This window comes from Cetorhinus maximus, chromosome 21 (genome assembly GCF_964194155.1).
Source record: "Cetorhinus maximus chromosome 21, sCetMax3.hap1.1, whole genome shotgun sequence".
Lineage (NCBI taxonomy): Eukaryota > Metazoa > Chordata > Chondrichthyes > Lamniformes > Cetorhinidae > Cetorhinus > Cetorhinus maximus.
This window is the reverse complement of record NC_135899.1, coordinates 88,072,976-88,089,594: the sequence shown is the minus strand read 5'-3', so window position 1 is coordinate 88,089,594 and position 16,619 is coordinate 88,072,976. Positions and strand designations below refer to the sequence as shown.

The 16,619-nt window shown below is 43.5% G+C and overlaps 1 protein-coding gene across 1 annotated transcript in view; it reads left to right on the top strand.

Moving 5' to 3' along the window:
* nkain1 (sodium/potassium transporting ATPase interacting 1) overlaps positions 1–16,619 on the top strand; it is a 512,964-nt gene that overhangs the window by 439,038 nt on the left and 57,307 nt on the right. The window contains exon 4 of the mRNA XM_078567413.1: positions 16,072–16,269. Coding sequence (XP_078423539.1) covers positions 16,072–16,269 — 198 coding nt within the window. The remainder of the gene's footprint in view (positions 1–16,071; positions 16,270–16,619) is intronic.

The window sequence follows — 16,619 nt, the reverse complement described above, 5'->3', positions numbered from 1 at the left end:
GTCAAATGGAATATCAAGCATGGGGCAGCAATGGGAGCGGGACACAGCCATTCTTCAGTGAAAATCACTTTAAGAACAGGAAGCCTAGGAACAGGAGTAGGCCAATCGGCCCACCAAGCTGGCTCTGCCATTCAATGAGATCATGGCCGACTTTCTACCTCAACTCCACATGCATCCTATCCCCTTAGATTCCAAAATCTCTGTCTTGAATATACTCAACAACTAACCCTCCACAGCTCCCTAGAGGGTAGAGAATTCCAAAGATTGAAAACCCTCTGAGTGAAGAAACTCCTCCTCATTCCCAGTGTGAAATTGCTGATCCCTTTTCCTCCAAAAGGACAGGTTCAAAACGTTTCGGCGGTTTCAAAAGTAAATATCACTTTAACGTTAATTGAAGAATCGCGATTTCAAAATGGTCTAGATCTAGGGTTGCCACCTTTTACCTCAGTCCACAGGCATGTGCGAAGCAGGTGCAGGAGGGAGAAGGGATCATGGACCGAGTTCTGACATTTCCTTTGCTGAGAATTCAGCAGCAAGGATTGCCGAGGCATGCGGGAAAAAAAATGAACATCCAAATATTTTGAAAGTCTTTGAGCAGTCAGTTTGTATTTTCAAAATGTCTTGATACCTGGACACGAGGATGTTCGGTTGCTATGGCAACAATGCTTCGGCTGCGTCGAGCTTTCGGCCAAGACCATGCTGATCTTTCAACAGCCCACGGGATGGTTTGACACTTCCAGTAAAACGATCCTTGTGACTGGACTATTAATCCAAAGGTTTAGGCTAAGGCTCTGGGGACGCGGGTTCAAATCCCACCGGGGCAGCTGGTGGAACTTAAACTGAGTTAACGAAATCTGAATTGTAAACTAGTCTCAGTAGTGGCGACCGTGAAACTGTTATGCCGCAGCCAATGGTAAAGGTTGAGTTGTTCAAATCCTAGAGGGAAACTTGAAACAACTGTCACAACCCATTTTTGCAATTTGTGTGTTTCAAGATACAGGCTTTGAGTTCAGTAGTAATAAGACCACCGAGTCTCAAGAGGTTCTTTGTACAACTAAATTAGTTGTACAACTAATTAACTAAATTAAACGTTTAGTAATACAAAAAAGATTGTAAGCACATACATATGTCTACAAAATTACTACTATAATAAATACAAAAATCCCTTAATTAATCTGACTCTCAGTTACACCCCCGTTAAGGCAACAGGGAATCTTATAGATTTAAACAGACACCTGGCAGAGCACACGCTGGACAATCGCATTCAAAATGAGTTTCTTTCAGCTCTGGGTCCTTGCAGACAGTAAGCTTGAGGCTTACAGGCTGGAGGCTTCTCACACTCGTTGAATCTTAAAATGCCTGTACCTTACACACAATCTCCTTTCTCCTTTATACATATCTTTCTCTTTGAATGTAAATTTCCCATTGTATCAATAGGCTTTTAACTTTACGTCTTCTAACAATAACATCCTTTCATCCCACCAATTTTATTAGTAAGCTGAAATAAAAACACATTGCTTGACATCTTCCAGCTAGGTTTAAGATTTCTTGAATGATTTCTTTTGACAAGTGCAAATTTACACTTTACCTTCTACCCTCCTTCTGTTTACCTAATTACCACCTCAAAACTACTATACATCAAAGCACCTGGCTTTAATCCACTAAGACACACACACATAGACACAGATCCCACTAGAACTCTAATTTAAAATAATTTCCAATAATATTATTATATCTTCTTGACAGAAACTATCATCAATTGTATAAACCCATCTGGTTCACTAATGTCTTTGTTCACTCGATTGTTCCCTGAGATGGGGGGATTATTTTAGGTCGAAATGTTAGACAGGCTGGGCCTGTATCCATTGGATTTGGGAGAATGATATTATTGAAACATGTAAAACCCTGAGCGGAATTGACAGCGTGGATGCTGAAAGGATGTTTCCCTTCGTGGGTGAGGCTAAAACCAGGGGACACAGTTTAAAAATAAGGGGTCTCCCATTTAAGACAGAGATGAGAAGTTTTTTTCCTCTCAGAGGGTCATTAGTCTTTGGAACTCTCTTCCCAAGAGAGTGGTAGAGGCAGGGTCATTGAATATTTTTAAGGTAGAGGTAGATAGATTCTTGACTAGCAAGGGAGTCAAAGATTATCAGCGGAAGGCAGATTGAGTTGAGGTCACAATCAGATTAGCAATGATCTTATTGAATGGGGGAGCAGGCTCGAGGGGCTGAATGGCCTACTCCTGCTCCTAATTCATATGTTTGTATGAACCTCTTCTGCACCTTCCCCAATGCCTCTGTACCAGAATTGTGCACAGCACTCCAAATGTGGCCTAACCAAGGTTCAACACAAGTTTGACATACTAATTCCAAACCCACAACCGCTACCATCTAGAAGGTCAAGGGCAGCAGAAAGATGGGAACACCACCAACTGGAAGATCCCCTCCAATTCACTCACCATCCTGACTTGGAAAATATATCACCATTCCTTCACTGTCGCTGGGTCAAAATCCTGGAACTCCCTCCTTAACAGCACTGTGGGTATACCTACACCATATGGACTGCAGCGGTTCAAGAAGGCAGCTCACCACCACCTTCTCAAGGGCAACTAGGGATGGGCAATAAATGCTGGTCCAGCCAGCAATGCCCACATCCCATGAGTGAATTAAAAAAAAGTGGTCTTACAGGACAGTAACACAATGGAATATAAAATCAAGTGGGATGTAAGACATGCATCAACTTGAACCTGCCATATTCCCTATGGATGGGTGCAGTTCATATCAGAGCAATAGTTTGCGCAAGGGTGAACAGTACACAGAGAGGGAGAAACAGAGTGAGAGGTGAGGAATAAAGTGGCAGAGGGCAACACATAAAAAAAAACCTGAAAATGAAATTCAAAGCAAATGTGGAAATGGTTGGAAAGGACGGAAACCAACTAATGTACAAACTTCTTCAGAACAGAGCAGTAATAAATATAACATATCGACGTACAACCAGACAAGGAGAGAGATAATTAAACACCAGGGGAGAAAAGTAATGGAGATGCTTTCATTGCCAAAAATGGAAATAAATAACTGTGACAATGCATGAAGAAAGAAGTCAAATGGCTAAGAGACTAGAGAATAGAAAAATAATGATTGGAAAGAAGAGTGAAGAGACAAGTGAAGTGGGATGATGAATTAGTTGTGATGGCTGGTTGAGAGTATCTACTCAATTGCCTCTGATGCACCATTTCCCATTGAAGGATTTTTGCACTATCCACCCCACTCCCCCCACCACCACCTAGACCACCACCCCCCACCCCCACCCACCACATCCACTGCCCAATCTTCACCCTGCTCTCCTGACATGGCTGTGTCTTTGCTGATGTCCATCTCTGTCCATTGTCCTCCTGTCCAACCACCTTCCAAGATCTCTGCACTCTTACAACCCTGGCTTCTTTGCACATCGCTAGTTTTCATTGTTCCGCCATTGGGTCATGTCTCAGAGAAGTGCTCGGTCGCTATATAAATACAAGTCCTTTTCTTTCTTTGGGTTGGTGGTGGGAGCCAAGCTAAATGGCCAGTCCTGTGTATGGCCTCTGGTTAGCTAGGTCCAGCCTTGGCTGCAGTTCGCTGCTGTCACATGGAACTGCTTCTGAATGTAAAAGTAACTGGGAAGCAGCTCTCAATGAGCTGTAAGCCATAGAAATTCACAGAGACTTGATGGAGGCAGCTTCAAACAAACACAGCCCAGTGGAAAGCTAATGGGATTGGATGCAACACCAGTTTTACTCTCCATTGAAATCAGTGGTGGGTAGTATTGGATTAGGGGTAGGAGGGGTGGCGGGGGTAGGTCAAACTGGAGATCCACTCGATCCCCTGTGTTTCCCAACTGGAGAGTTAAGGTTAGATTTACCCCCGATCCAAGTTGACTTTGCCTGTAATGTTATGACAGCTACAAAGGGGATAAGTATAGCTTACAATTTGCAGATGACCTGAGAGTTTATTGATTTTTTACATAATTACATTTAACCTGTTTGCTGGGAGCACAATGATTTACAGCAGTGGCCAAATGGTGACCGACTATTGATTAGGCCTTACTAATAACTAAGTGGTCCAGTGTTAAAAGTCTTGTGCCACACTGGGTGATATCATACGATACCCTGTTGAGACCAAGATACCAATTATTATTCATACTGGAATATTTACTGATGGTCCAGGTACAAGGCTGCTCCTCATTGGACCTTTATATTTTCATCACTCCAACACTTAGAACAAGCCTCCCTCCTTAGCTTTGTTAGACCTTTGGAATTTTCTAAGTTATATAGGGCAACATTGCTCTGCATTGATTTCTTTTTGTTTATTATTCAGTTGCCTCTAATGCACCCATAATTGCTTCTCGCATGGTAACAGCAAATCCTGGATCGATAGTAAAATACTGAACTCTATTTGTCAGTCAAATTACACTTTTCTCCTTAAGGTCAGAAGCATTCACTGTTCATTCTGGAGATATGTTTATATTCTCCATGACATTTTGTTTCTCTTTTTATAAATAAATAGAGAATCGCGGGCTGGCATTTTGTTTTCCTCCTTGAAAGCGTCACCCCTCCTGCAGTCCCAGGGTCGCCAATACCCCTGTGGTGTCCAACGGCAGAGGTCCTTGTTACCCATCCCTAATCGCCTTTTGAATAGAACATTTCAGAGGACAGTCCAGGGTCAACCACATTGCTGTGGGTCTGGTGGCCAGACTGGGTAAGAATGGGTCTTGACGATAATCGTTTCATGGTCACCATTACTGTGTATTCTGGATTTATCAATTGAACTTAAATTCCATTAGCTGCCCTGGTGGGATTTGAAGCTATGACCCCAGAGCATTAACCTGCACCTCTGGGTCGCTGGTCCAGTGCCATTACCACTACCACCATCTTCCCCAAACATAATACTCCATGTGATACCTACGTTACTGTATCTATGTGGGACAGGGTTAGAGAGAACATTGGTCTTTTCCTGTCCATATTTTGGTATGTTCACACGTTTGTTACTAACATAAACATCTCCCCTTCATGATTCTTTCACTTGGTGCAACAGCCAAATCACAACAATATAAGCAACAGCCTGATGTGTGCGGGTCATTAAAAACCCGAAGAAAGATAAGAAAGGCAGCATTTTACGGGAGATGTGGTTATTCTTTGTCAGCCAACTGCCGTGGTGCACTGCATTCATAGTATAAGCCATACAAGGTGTGCTGTTTATACAGGATAATGGTGAGTGAGCTTTACTGAGAAACTTGGTTTGCAAATACTTTCAGAGGCTGACTCTGCAAAGTGGCAGGAGCATTCAATCTTTCACAACAACCCACTGAAAAGTGCACTGCACCAAAAATATGTATTCGCAATGCTTAATTCAAGTGCATTTGTCTTGTAATCCTCCATTGAGACTTGTACAATAGTTACTGTGCGTCTGGCTAATTAATGCAGACCCCATAGCCACTTTGTATTTTTTCATGAAATTTGCATCAGGTAAGAGTGTGAGATGAGGACAGAGTGCAGCAAATGTTTACATATTTGATGTTCTCTCTAATAGTCTGACAAACCTGTTAATGTGCATTTAGTCAGTTTACACTGGCACTGTGTAAACTGTCATCAGTGAACCTAGTGAAACCATGGCTTCATTAATAAAAGGAGATGAAAAAAAACCAATATTGAATAGACAATTTGGATTTTACAGCCCACAGGGGGTCAGTTAAGCCTATAGTGAACATCAAGTAACCTAACAAAAGAGCATATGTGGCTTTAATTAAGAGCTGAGTACATTAATAAATCCAATGTTGCCTGTCCCAGAAGTGATACCTGTTGGATCATTCAATACGCTGATTAATAATCAATTTTAAAATTTATCTCAGGTAAACTAAGCGAATCGGGTGCTAAGGGAAAAGGGCGGGAAACTGTTTGAAGAGAGGCTCTGCTCCTATTTCTTACCTAACTGTTATTGTTCTGCTTTTCCTGGCCTTTGAGGATTTATTTTTAAATCGAAAGGTTTTTTTTAAAAAAAAGTACATAACCAAGTGCTTAAAATAAATTCTGACAGAAAACTATTTTGAGAAGTCAATCCCACCTGCAATCTTTTTTCTAATATTTTATTTGTAATAAAATCGGTGAAGGAACGTTAGGTAGTTCAACCTAGCAAACATGCTCCACTATTTTGGTAACCATGGCAGCGCTTCATCTTTTTGAGTCCAATTCCCTGTCCACTTTCCATTATCCCAAATCCACATTCCCGCCCCCCCCCCCCCCCCCCCCCCCCCCCCGCCGCCAAGTACAAACACTTCAACTGGTTCTTTCTATGGTAGCGTTGCCAACCCTTTAGGATTGCCCTGGGCACTCCAGGAATTAACTATTATTCTAAAGGACGCAGCTGCAAGAAACACCTAGGAGTAAAGTCACAAGAGGCATTAAAACAATGTTTTTAAATAAATTCATTTTGCATTCCTGTTTATTAGTTCTAAAACTATTGAACCTTGCAACAGTCTGTTTGACTGACAGTTAAGAACCATGCAATGGTGCAATCCTATTCTTCATTCAGCTTCTCCCATTTTACCTGGGGTTGTCACAATGCGGGCTGGTCAGTCACCCTTCTCCATCTTGCCCTGTCAATCACCTATTACTCTTCCAATCCCACTGCGCTCAAGTCTCTCGACACCGCATCCTTCCGTCTGGTCTTAGGTCTTCCTCTTCTCCTTCTTCCTTGCAGTCCCATCTCCATCACTTGCCTCACCACATTTTCTCTTTCTCTCTCCGCAACAGATGACCAGACCATTTCAATCTCCTCTCAGCTACTTTCTTCATTGCTCTCACAATCTTTACTGACCACACCGCCCCCCCACCACCCCCCCACCCCCCCCACCCACCGCCTCTCCCCACACCCCCCCCCCACCCTCGCCTCTCTCTCTCTCCCCACCACCCCCCCGCCTCTTTCCACACACCCCCCACTCCCCTCCCATCTCCCGGGCTATTGATAACAACAGAGTGTGAGAAAGAAGGTAAAACTGATTTAACAAATGTATATAAAGTAACTATACTTGTGGCTACAACATCTTTGTTCTAAACAGTTTACAATGTACAAATACTCAGTCAGACTCCAGTTTATTAAAACCTCCAAAAGCACATATAGGGTATTCCCAGTGCAAGGCATGTAAGGACACTCTAAGCTCTACCATATGCATACACTTCCTTAGCTTGTACATGCTTTATTAAATAGCAGTTAATACTGTGTGCATCAATAATGAATGAGAAATGGCCATCAATTAGACTATTAGGTTTGGCTCAGAATGTGTGCATCATTGGCAAGCTAACTCCCAACCCTAGTTTCCCTTGAGAAGGTAATGGTGGGTCTTCTTGAACCACTGCAGTTTGTGTCGTGAAGGTACTCCCACAGTGCCATTAGGTAGTGAGTTCCAGTATCTTAACCTAGCACCTTAAGTTGCTTTATTCAAATCATTAGATAACTTCAATTCCTTAGCATGAAAAAATTATTTGAATTATTGGAGGACATGTATTGAGTGAGTTTAAAATGCAGCATGGTAGCGTGTGTCGTTGGAAATGTTTTACAGGCTATTCCACCAGGTGAGTAAAATATAGTCCTTCAATCACTCTTGGTAAGGGCTTGCACAATTGTTTTGAGTTCCTCATAGGTTTTAGATCTTGCACACTCGTGATCATTGGCAGTGCGCAGATAGCGATGGAATATTGCAGCGATTTTTTTCATATACTATATGAACACTGAATAGACTGTGAACTCCAAAATTTTCATGATAAATTTGACACTACCCGTTTCCCCGCAGCACACACACCTATTTATAATATTTGATTCCTGGGCACTGTGTTAAAACGTGGTTTGACAAAGCATGAGCCAATTTGCTGGGGAAACCTCAAAAGTTTACCTCAATATATTTGTACCGTTCCTGCCAGACTTTTGGGAACCAATTAGCATTTTTGCAGAAGTATCTATGGATGACACTCAGACAGATCAAGGACCAAGAAACAAACTGAGATAAGTCACCTTATCCACCCCCTTCACCTCCCTCTCCAACTGCCATTGCCTCTGATTTAATTAAGAACCAATACCTGTTAATACCCTAATCACTGGGCGGAATCTTCCAGTCTCACCAAGTGTCTCACTCACTGCCTGAAAAAGCAGCAGGATACCTACACTGGCTCTGAGGAGAAGGGTTCACCGTATATTCTGCCCATCAGGCAGTTAAACTGGGCTAATTAGTAAGTTTGCAGACGACACTAAGGTTGGAGGAGTTGCAGATAGTGAAGAGGATTGTCAAAGGATACAACGGGATATAGATCAGTTGGAGACTTGGGCGGAGAAAAAGCAGATGGAGTTTAATCCGGACAAATGCGAGGTAATGCATTTTGGAAGGTCTAATACAGGTAGGAATTATACAGTAAATGGCAGAACCCTTAAGTGCATCGACAGGCAGAGGGATCTGGGTGTACAGGTCCACAGGTCACTGAAAGTGGCAGGTGGATAAGGTAATGTGGAAGGCATATGGCATGCTTGCCTTCATCGGCAGGGGTATTGAGTATAAAAGCTGGGAAGTCATGCTGCAGCTGTATAGAACCTTGGTTAGGCCACACTTGGAATATTGCATGCAATTCTGGTCGCCACATTACCAGAAGGATATGGAGGCGTTGGAGAGGGTGCAGAGGAGGTTTACCAGGATGCTGCCTAGTCTGGAGGTTATTAGCTATGAGGAGAGGTTGGAGAAACTCGGATTGTTCTCACTAGAGTGACGGAGATTGAGGGGCGACTTGATAGAAGTTTACAAAATTATGAGTGGCATGGACAGAGTAGATAGTCAGAAGCTTTTTCCCAGGGTGGAAGAGTCAATTACTAGGGGACATAGATTTAAGGTGAGAGGAGAAAACTTTAGAGGAGATGTGTGGGGCAAGTTTTTTACGCAGAGGGTAGTGAGTGTCTGGAATTCACTGCCAGAGGAGGTGGTGGAAGCAGGTACGATAGTGGTGTTTAAAGGGCAGCTTGACAAATACATGAATAGGATGGGAATAGAGGGATACGGACCCCGGAAGTGCAAAATGTTTTAGTTTGACAGGCAATATGATCGGCGCAGGCTTGGAGGGCCGAAGGGCCTGTTCCTGTGCTGTACTTTTCTTTGTTCTTCTTTAAGTGGACAGCAGCAGGTCTTCTTGTAGACTGAGGGCCCCAGAAGATGACTTCCTGCCCGCCAAGAGCTGCCAGCCAATCAGAGGCCAGCAACTCTTGCACTCAGTAGTGCCAGTATCGGCCCCGATGCCAATCCACCAAATTCTCAGGCACACCTCCTTCCTTACCTCCTGTCGGAGCAAAAGGTCCCGGCCACTGATCCTAGGGGAAAGCACCACACTAGAACATAAGTAATATGAGTAGGAGTAAGCCATGCTGCAGTATAAGGGTCTGGCATAGAAAAGGTTAACATAGGACTGAGTACAGTACCACCCAGCGTGATGTAAAGGAATACATGACCCAGGTCTAGAGGGTAGTCTTGGACTGGACAGAGACCTGAGAAGAAGCAAGCATGGAGACAGCTCCTAGCTTGGACTATAATCTGTATGTAGGTACATAGTTGTGTGTCACCAATAAACACTTAATGTTAAACTGTAAACGGCTCAGAACCTCTGACCTATTGAAAAGCATAAAACATCTTACAACATGGTGGCAGCTGTCAGGAAAACTCAGAACCTCAAAGAGGCTGGAGCAGAAATTCAAAAGCTGGAAGGTTAAAGGAGAAGCATTCTGACCTGGCTGAAAGCGCCCGAAGCGAAGACTCGGGAAGATTGCGCGAGAGAAGCAGGATCAGGAGCCAAAGGCAGAAAAAAAAACCCACTGTCCAGCAGAGGATTCCATCAGATCACACGGAGGCCCAGCTTGATTACCCACAGCCTGAAGAGTCAAAGGACCTCGCTGGGGTGAGCTTAAAAATTAAGCTCTTGGCCAGAACTAGTTTTAAAAGTGTTTACAGCCTTCAGAAGTCCGAGTTGCCCATTTAAGAAGCACTGCGGCCAGCCAAGGTTCAGAATCAGGCACCCGATCGCGTGACAGCCGAGCGTGCATCGAACCATTAAAAAAATTGGCATTTTAAAAGCCAGCCAAAGCTGGGAAATGACATCTTCAAAACCTGAAAGCCCCCAGATAGTGCGGGGAAGGCCCAGAGCAGTCGATGGAGAGAGTTGCTGCAGAAAATTTAAACAAAGCAGTCAGGACCACTCCCATTACAGTGGGAGCCCAGAAAATCCAACAAGTGCAGGAAACCCTAGTGGACAAAAAGCACACTGCGGCGTCATCTTGGAATCCCTCACAGCATTTAAAGCTATACACACAAAATGTTTTCAATGACCATGGATGAGAAATTGACTTTGCCAGACCAATTTGGACTGATGCAAGGGGCAAGCCGTTGCATCAATGCTCCAGAACTTGCTGCGCCCCTAGCCAAGCTGTTCCAGTACAGCTACAACATTTGCATCTACCCGGCTATATGGAAAATTGCCCAGATATGCCCTGTACACAAAAAGCAGGACAAATCCAACCCGGCCAATTACTGCCCAATCAGTCTACTCTCAACCCTCAGTAAAGTAATGGAAGGGGTCATCAATAGTGCTATTAAACGGCACTTGCTTAGCAATAACCTGCTCACTGATGCCCAGTTTGGGTTCCGCCAGGGCCACGCAGCTCCTGACCTCATTACAGCCTTGGTTCAAACATGGACAAAGGAGCTGAATTCCCGAGGTGAGGTGAGAGTGACTGCCCTTGACATCAAGGCCGCATTTGGCCAAGTGTGGCATCAAGGAGCCCTAGCAAAACTGGAATCAATGGGAATCAGAGGGAAAACTCTCTGCTGGTTGGAGTCATACCTGGCACAAAGGAAGATGATTGTAGTTGTTGAAGGTCAGTCATCTCAGCTCCAGGACATCACTGCAGGAATTCCTTAGGGTAGTGCCATAGGGCCAAACATCTTCAGCTGCTTCATCAATGACTTTCCTTCCATCATAAGGTCAGAAGTGGGGATGTTCACTGATGATTGCACAATGTTCAGCACCATTCGTGACTCTTCAGATACTGAAGCAGTCCATGTCCAAATGCAGCAAGACCTGGACAATATCCAGGCTTGGGCTGACAAGTGGCAAGTAACATTTGTGCCACACAAGTGTCAGACAATGACCATCTCCAACAAGAGAGAGCCCAACTATCACCCTTTGATGTTCAACTGCATTATCATCACTGAATCCCCCACTATCAGCATCCTGGGGGTTACCATTGACCAGAAACTGAACTGGACTAGCCAAGTAAACTCAGTGGCTACAAGAGCAGGTCAGAGGCTAGGAATCCTGCGACGAGTAACTCACCTCCTGATTCCTCAAAGCCTGTCCACCATCTACAAGGCACAAATCAGGTGTGTGATGGAATACTCCCCACTCTCCTGGGTGAGTGCAGCTCCAACAACACTCAAGAAGCTTGGCGCCATCCAGGACAAAGCAGCCCCGCTTGATTGGCACCACATCCATAAACATTCACTCCCTCCATGACCGACGCACAGTAGCAGCAGTGTGTACCATCTACCAGATGCACTGCAGGAATTCACCAAGGCTGCTTAGACAGCTCCATTCAAGCCCATGTCCACTATCATCTAGAGGGCCAAGGGCAGCAGATAGATGGGAACACCACCACCCGGAACTTCCTCTCCAAGTCACTCACCACCCTGACTTGGAAATATATCACCATTCCTTCACTGTCGCTGGGTCAAAACCCTGGAACTCCCTTCCTAACAGCACTGTGGGTGTACCTACACCGCTTGGACTGCAGCGGTTCAAGAAGCCAGATCACTACTACCTTCTCAAGGGCAACTAGAGATGGGCAATAAATGCTGGCCCAACCAGCGAAGCCCACATCCCGTGAATGAATTTTTTAAAAAGCCAGACGCAAAATTGTGTATCTTGGAGGAGAAAATCTTTGCTACCAGAGTACATCAGGTTTAAGCAGGTAATCAGAGGAGGTCCAGATTAATATATTTTTATACTTGTTTGGTGACTTTGCAGATGAAGTAATTCTCATGCAATGCATCGATGTAGCCTCAACCAACTTTGATGAGATGTTAAAAGCCTTTGACAAATATTTTAATCTTCAAGTTGTGGAGCACATGAGCTTCAGATAGAAAACCCCCAGTTATGTTATGAAAGGGAAAAGACAATACCTAAGCAAGCTATACAAGGGCAGAAGAGAGACAGAGAACCATTTGGAAGTCTTAAACACCAATCTTTTTGAAAATGCTGAGACATTACCCAAACGTCAACAGCATATAGCAGTGCTGAGCGATCTGATTCTGGTTGAAGGCGAAGTCATAGAGCACTACAAGCTGCAGGCAGATAAAGAAAAGATGAAATCAGGATCAGGAAATGTAAATTTGGAGCTGACGGCAAGGAACTGGAAGGGAAAGCACTGTGGACCATTGAGTCGTTGGAAAATGAAATGGCTAAAATGGAAATTCAAGAACCTGGAATGGCTAGAGAAAAGTGGAACTTCTCACAAAGGAGCTTGAAGAGTCTCCGAAACAATTAGCCAAGGTAAAATTACAGCACGTGAACTTGAAAGCTAGCGCAGTGGAATTAGACCCTGCTCAGAAAAAAACTAACCAGTGTAGAGGACCAACTTTCACGTAAGAAAATGACTTTGCTAATGAAAAATTAGATTTGATGAGAATACAGGAGTGTCACTCACAGGAAGTAGAACACTTGAAAGAAGGCTTGAAATGCCTAAATGATAAACTTGTGAGACAAATTCAGCGAAGATAGATCTTCAATTAGAACTCGATGAACTTTGAGCATCAGAAGTCTCTAGTAAGTATCATGAGAAATGCCTGCAACAGGAGAAAGAATTTCTGATGATACTAGAGCAGTTGGTTTAATGCAGAATTAACAACCAAAGCTGATGAAATTCCTGCACTTCGATCCAATCTGAAGAACATGAAAGAGGGGATGTGCAGTATAGATGAGCAAATCCAGACATTGAAAGCAGATAAGGAGAACGTAAACTCCCACAAGGGTCATGGTAGGCCACACACAAAAAGAAACATTGGGTTCATATTAAGGATGAGCAGAGCGCTCATTCCCCCCAAATGGAATGAGATAAGCCAGTAGCCATCAATTATTACCAGATGGGGAGTTGACAAGGAGTGGTTCAACTCCAAGGAGTGGAAAAAGAGAATGAAAACTAGAAGACGACCAAGTGCCAGAAAGACAACTCACAAAATAAACTCTGAAGCAACAAGGTTTGCCCAGTTCAAGAGAGCCTACTACTCAAAGAACTATTACAAAAACAAGATCTGGAAGTATTCTAAAGCCTCCAGAATGCCTGAATTTGTAAACACAGAGGTCTGAGGGGAGGAAAAGGGGTAGCATATGTAATTTAAATATGTTGGATGTACACAGTTACATTGTAAATACATTGGGTAAAGACTTGGTTAGGTATAGTATATGGGTCTGGCATCGAAAGGGTTAACATGGCACTGGGTACAGTACCGCCCACGGTGTGATGTAAAGGAACACATGACCTGAGTGTAGAGGGCAGCTTTGAACTGGACAGAGACCTCTGGAGAAGCAAGCATGGAGACAGCTCCTAGCTTGGACTATAATCTGTATGTATGTACATAGTTTAGGTGTTACCAATAAACACTTAATGTTAAACTATACAAGACTCAGGACCTCTTTGTGAGACCTACTGAAAGGCATACAACATCTTACAACATATGTGGCCTGCCAAGCCCACTCAGCCATTCAAGAAAATCATGGCTGACCTTGGGCTTCAACTCCACTTTTCCACCCACTTCCCATATCCCTTGATTCCCTGAGAGATTAAAAATCTTGTCTATCCCAGCGCTAAGTATATATCTTCAATGATGGGGCATCCACAACCTTCTGGGGTAGAGAATTCTAAAGATTCACAACCCTTTGAGTGAAGAAATTTCTTACCATCCCAGTCCTAAATGATCGTCCCCTTATCCTGAAACTGTGCCCCCCTGTTTTAGATTCCTCAGCTGGAATCTTCCTACAACTGTTAATTACAAGCACACACTTAGGTAGCAAGGTTTTTTTTTCACAGAAGGGAAAATGCCTGTGCAAAAGCAAGTTGTTTACCCTTAATGTCTTCCATGTCTACATTTGCTTATTGTGAATGAATGCCCTGAGTTCAGGAGGGTTCATGTAACCTGAAATTTGGATATTTACCACAGAGTAAATATTGACAATGCTGCATCAGTCAATGAGTTGAAGGCAGGGCAGGACTCAACAGTAGGTTTTACAGCAAACAGTCTAATTCAAAGCAAATAGAGTCTATTTAAACAGTCTACAAACTACTGAAAACAGAACTCATAGTGCAACCACAGCAGTGTCTCCCAATAAAAGCAAGATTAGTCGTTTGGTAATACAGAACTTGAGTGTTGCTGAAAAAAAGAGACATGTCAAAGCTTTTCATCTTGCACTCATCAGGACACTTCGTAAGAATACCAATATAAGGGGAAAACAACAATTTACACTATATGTCAAGAGAGTGCTGATTGGTTGGCTCGTGGGACTGCCATGGTGAATGCATCACTGATGGTGGCTGACAGTTAACTGCCAAGCATTGTTTGAAATTTAAACCAGGCAGCTTGACCGTGATTGGTCAAGGCATTATCCTACGGAATGAGTCAGCGAATGGCTGTCACTTATCTTGTTTAGCTGAAACTGGTGCATGTACATGTACAAATAACATGTTCCCTGCAGAGGGAGCACGCGGTGTCTGCCGGCACCATCGAGGCCTTCCATGCCCGGTGGGCACCGCGGGGACTGGGGTGGTTTGTTGACCCCTTTAATCACATTTTGGTTTAATGTTTGTAAGTTTCCTTTAAAGTTTTTCCTTGATTTTACAGCTGACCTGATTTAGGGGCTGTGCTTGATTTATCCCTTGTTTTTGTTAATTTAGTTAATTGTTTTAACTCTACAAGAGTTACAAATAACATGTTCCCTGGAGAGGGAGCACGCGGTATCTCCCGGCACCGTTGAGGCCTTCTGTGCCCGGTGGGCACTGCGGGGGCTGGGGTGCTTTATCAACCCTCTTAATCACATTTTGGTTTGATGTTGTAAGTTTCCTTTAAATTTTGTCTTTGGTTTTGCAGTGACCCTAACTTAGGGGCTGTGTTTTATTTTATCCCTCATTTTGTTAATTTAGTTTATTTGGTTGACTCTGAACGAGTTACAAATAACATGTACGCACATTGTGCCTGCTTCAGCTAAATAAAATAAGTTAACTGTCAGTTACTATTGCTGGTGCATTCTCCATGGTAACACCACTTGCCAACCAATCAGCACTCTCTTCACATACAGTGTAAATTGTTGTTTTTCCCTTATATTGGTATTCTTGTGAAGTGTCCTGAGAAGTGCAAGATGAAAAGCTTTGACATGTCTCTTTTTTCACCAATACAAAAGCAAGATTATTGATTGGAGGATCATTTCAAATTCTACAGGTAAAATCAATCCCAGTCCTTTATAGCAATGCAGCATCCAGGTGTGATTGACAGGGACATGGACCAATCATTCCCATTCTGGCCTGGCCATGTGGTATCATTATGTGCAACCTTTTCATCAAGCTCCTAACGTTAAACAACGACAGCAGTACCACCAGGGATCACTAGAGCTCACTACGTCAATAGGAGGCACACACGTACTGCCTGTGGTTAGGCAGTAATCGGAAGTATGGAGATATTAATCCATTTCAGGTGAATGAAGTTAACACCTTTCCTAAAATAAAGGGAAGATTGTTACATTAAGTGCTCACACACTGAGATCGCAAGCTGTGCTCCCTGGACTAAAGGAATTTATCGGCTCATGAAATCGACACATCCGGAGGCACAATTCCTCCTGGCGATTACTTTAGTGAGAAGGAGTAGGAATAATCTAAACTTTTTCATTATTGATGAAAGGGAGCTATTTTATACCACTTAGTGTTTCCACAGGCATTTTAATGGCTAACGAACTTGGTTGTATTTTGTTTGTAGGACAGAGACTTTGTCATGACCTTCAACACATCACTGCATCGCTCGTGGTGGATGCAGAATGGACCAGGCTGTGTGGCGACCCAAGTGACTTCTGCTGACCAGGCTCCTGAAGACCACCATGTTATCACAGTGACAGGGTGCCTGCTCGACTACCAGTACATTGAAGTCACCAGCAGTTCCTTACAGATCCTCCTTGCAGTTAAGTGTTGATCTTAGTTTTCCTTCACAAAGAAATTCGAGGTAAAAGATGTTGCCAAGTATGGACACACCAAACTTAGCTTTTTTGTTTTCCAAATTGAGAAGCTTATGGGAAGGGACAAAAACCATCATGCAGGAGACTAGCAAGGTTGATAAGAGCTGGAGAGATGATGAGGTAAATCAGGAACGGTGATCAGGTAATGCCCAGTTTCAGGTTTTGGAAGATTACCAAGCATCAAGAGTTGTGGTTTTGAGGTCTTGCGGAAGTATGAGTGAAGTAGAATTTAGCGTGAGGAGTGTTGCAGGAATATGCCAAGAATATGCATCCCAGTCCTATTGGAAAAAGGATG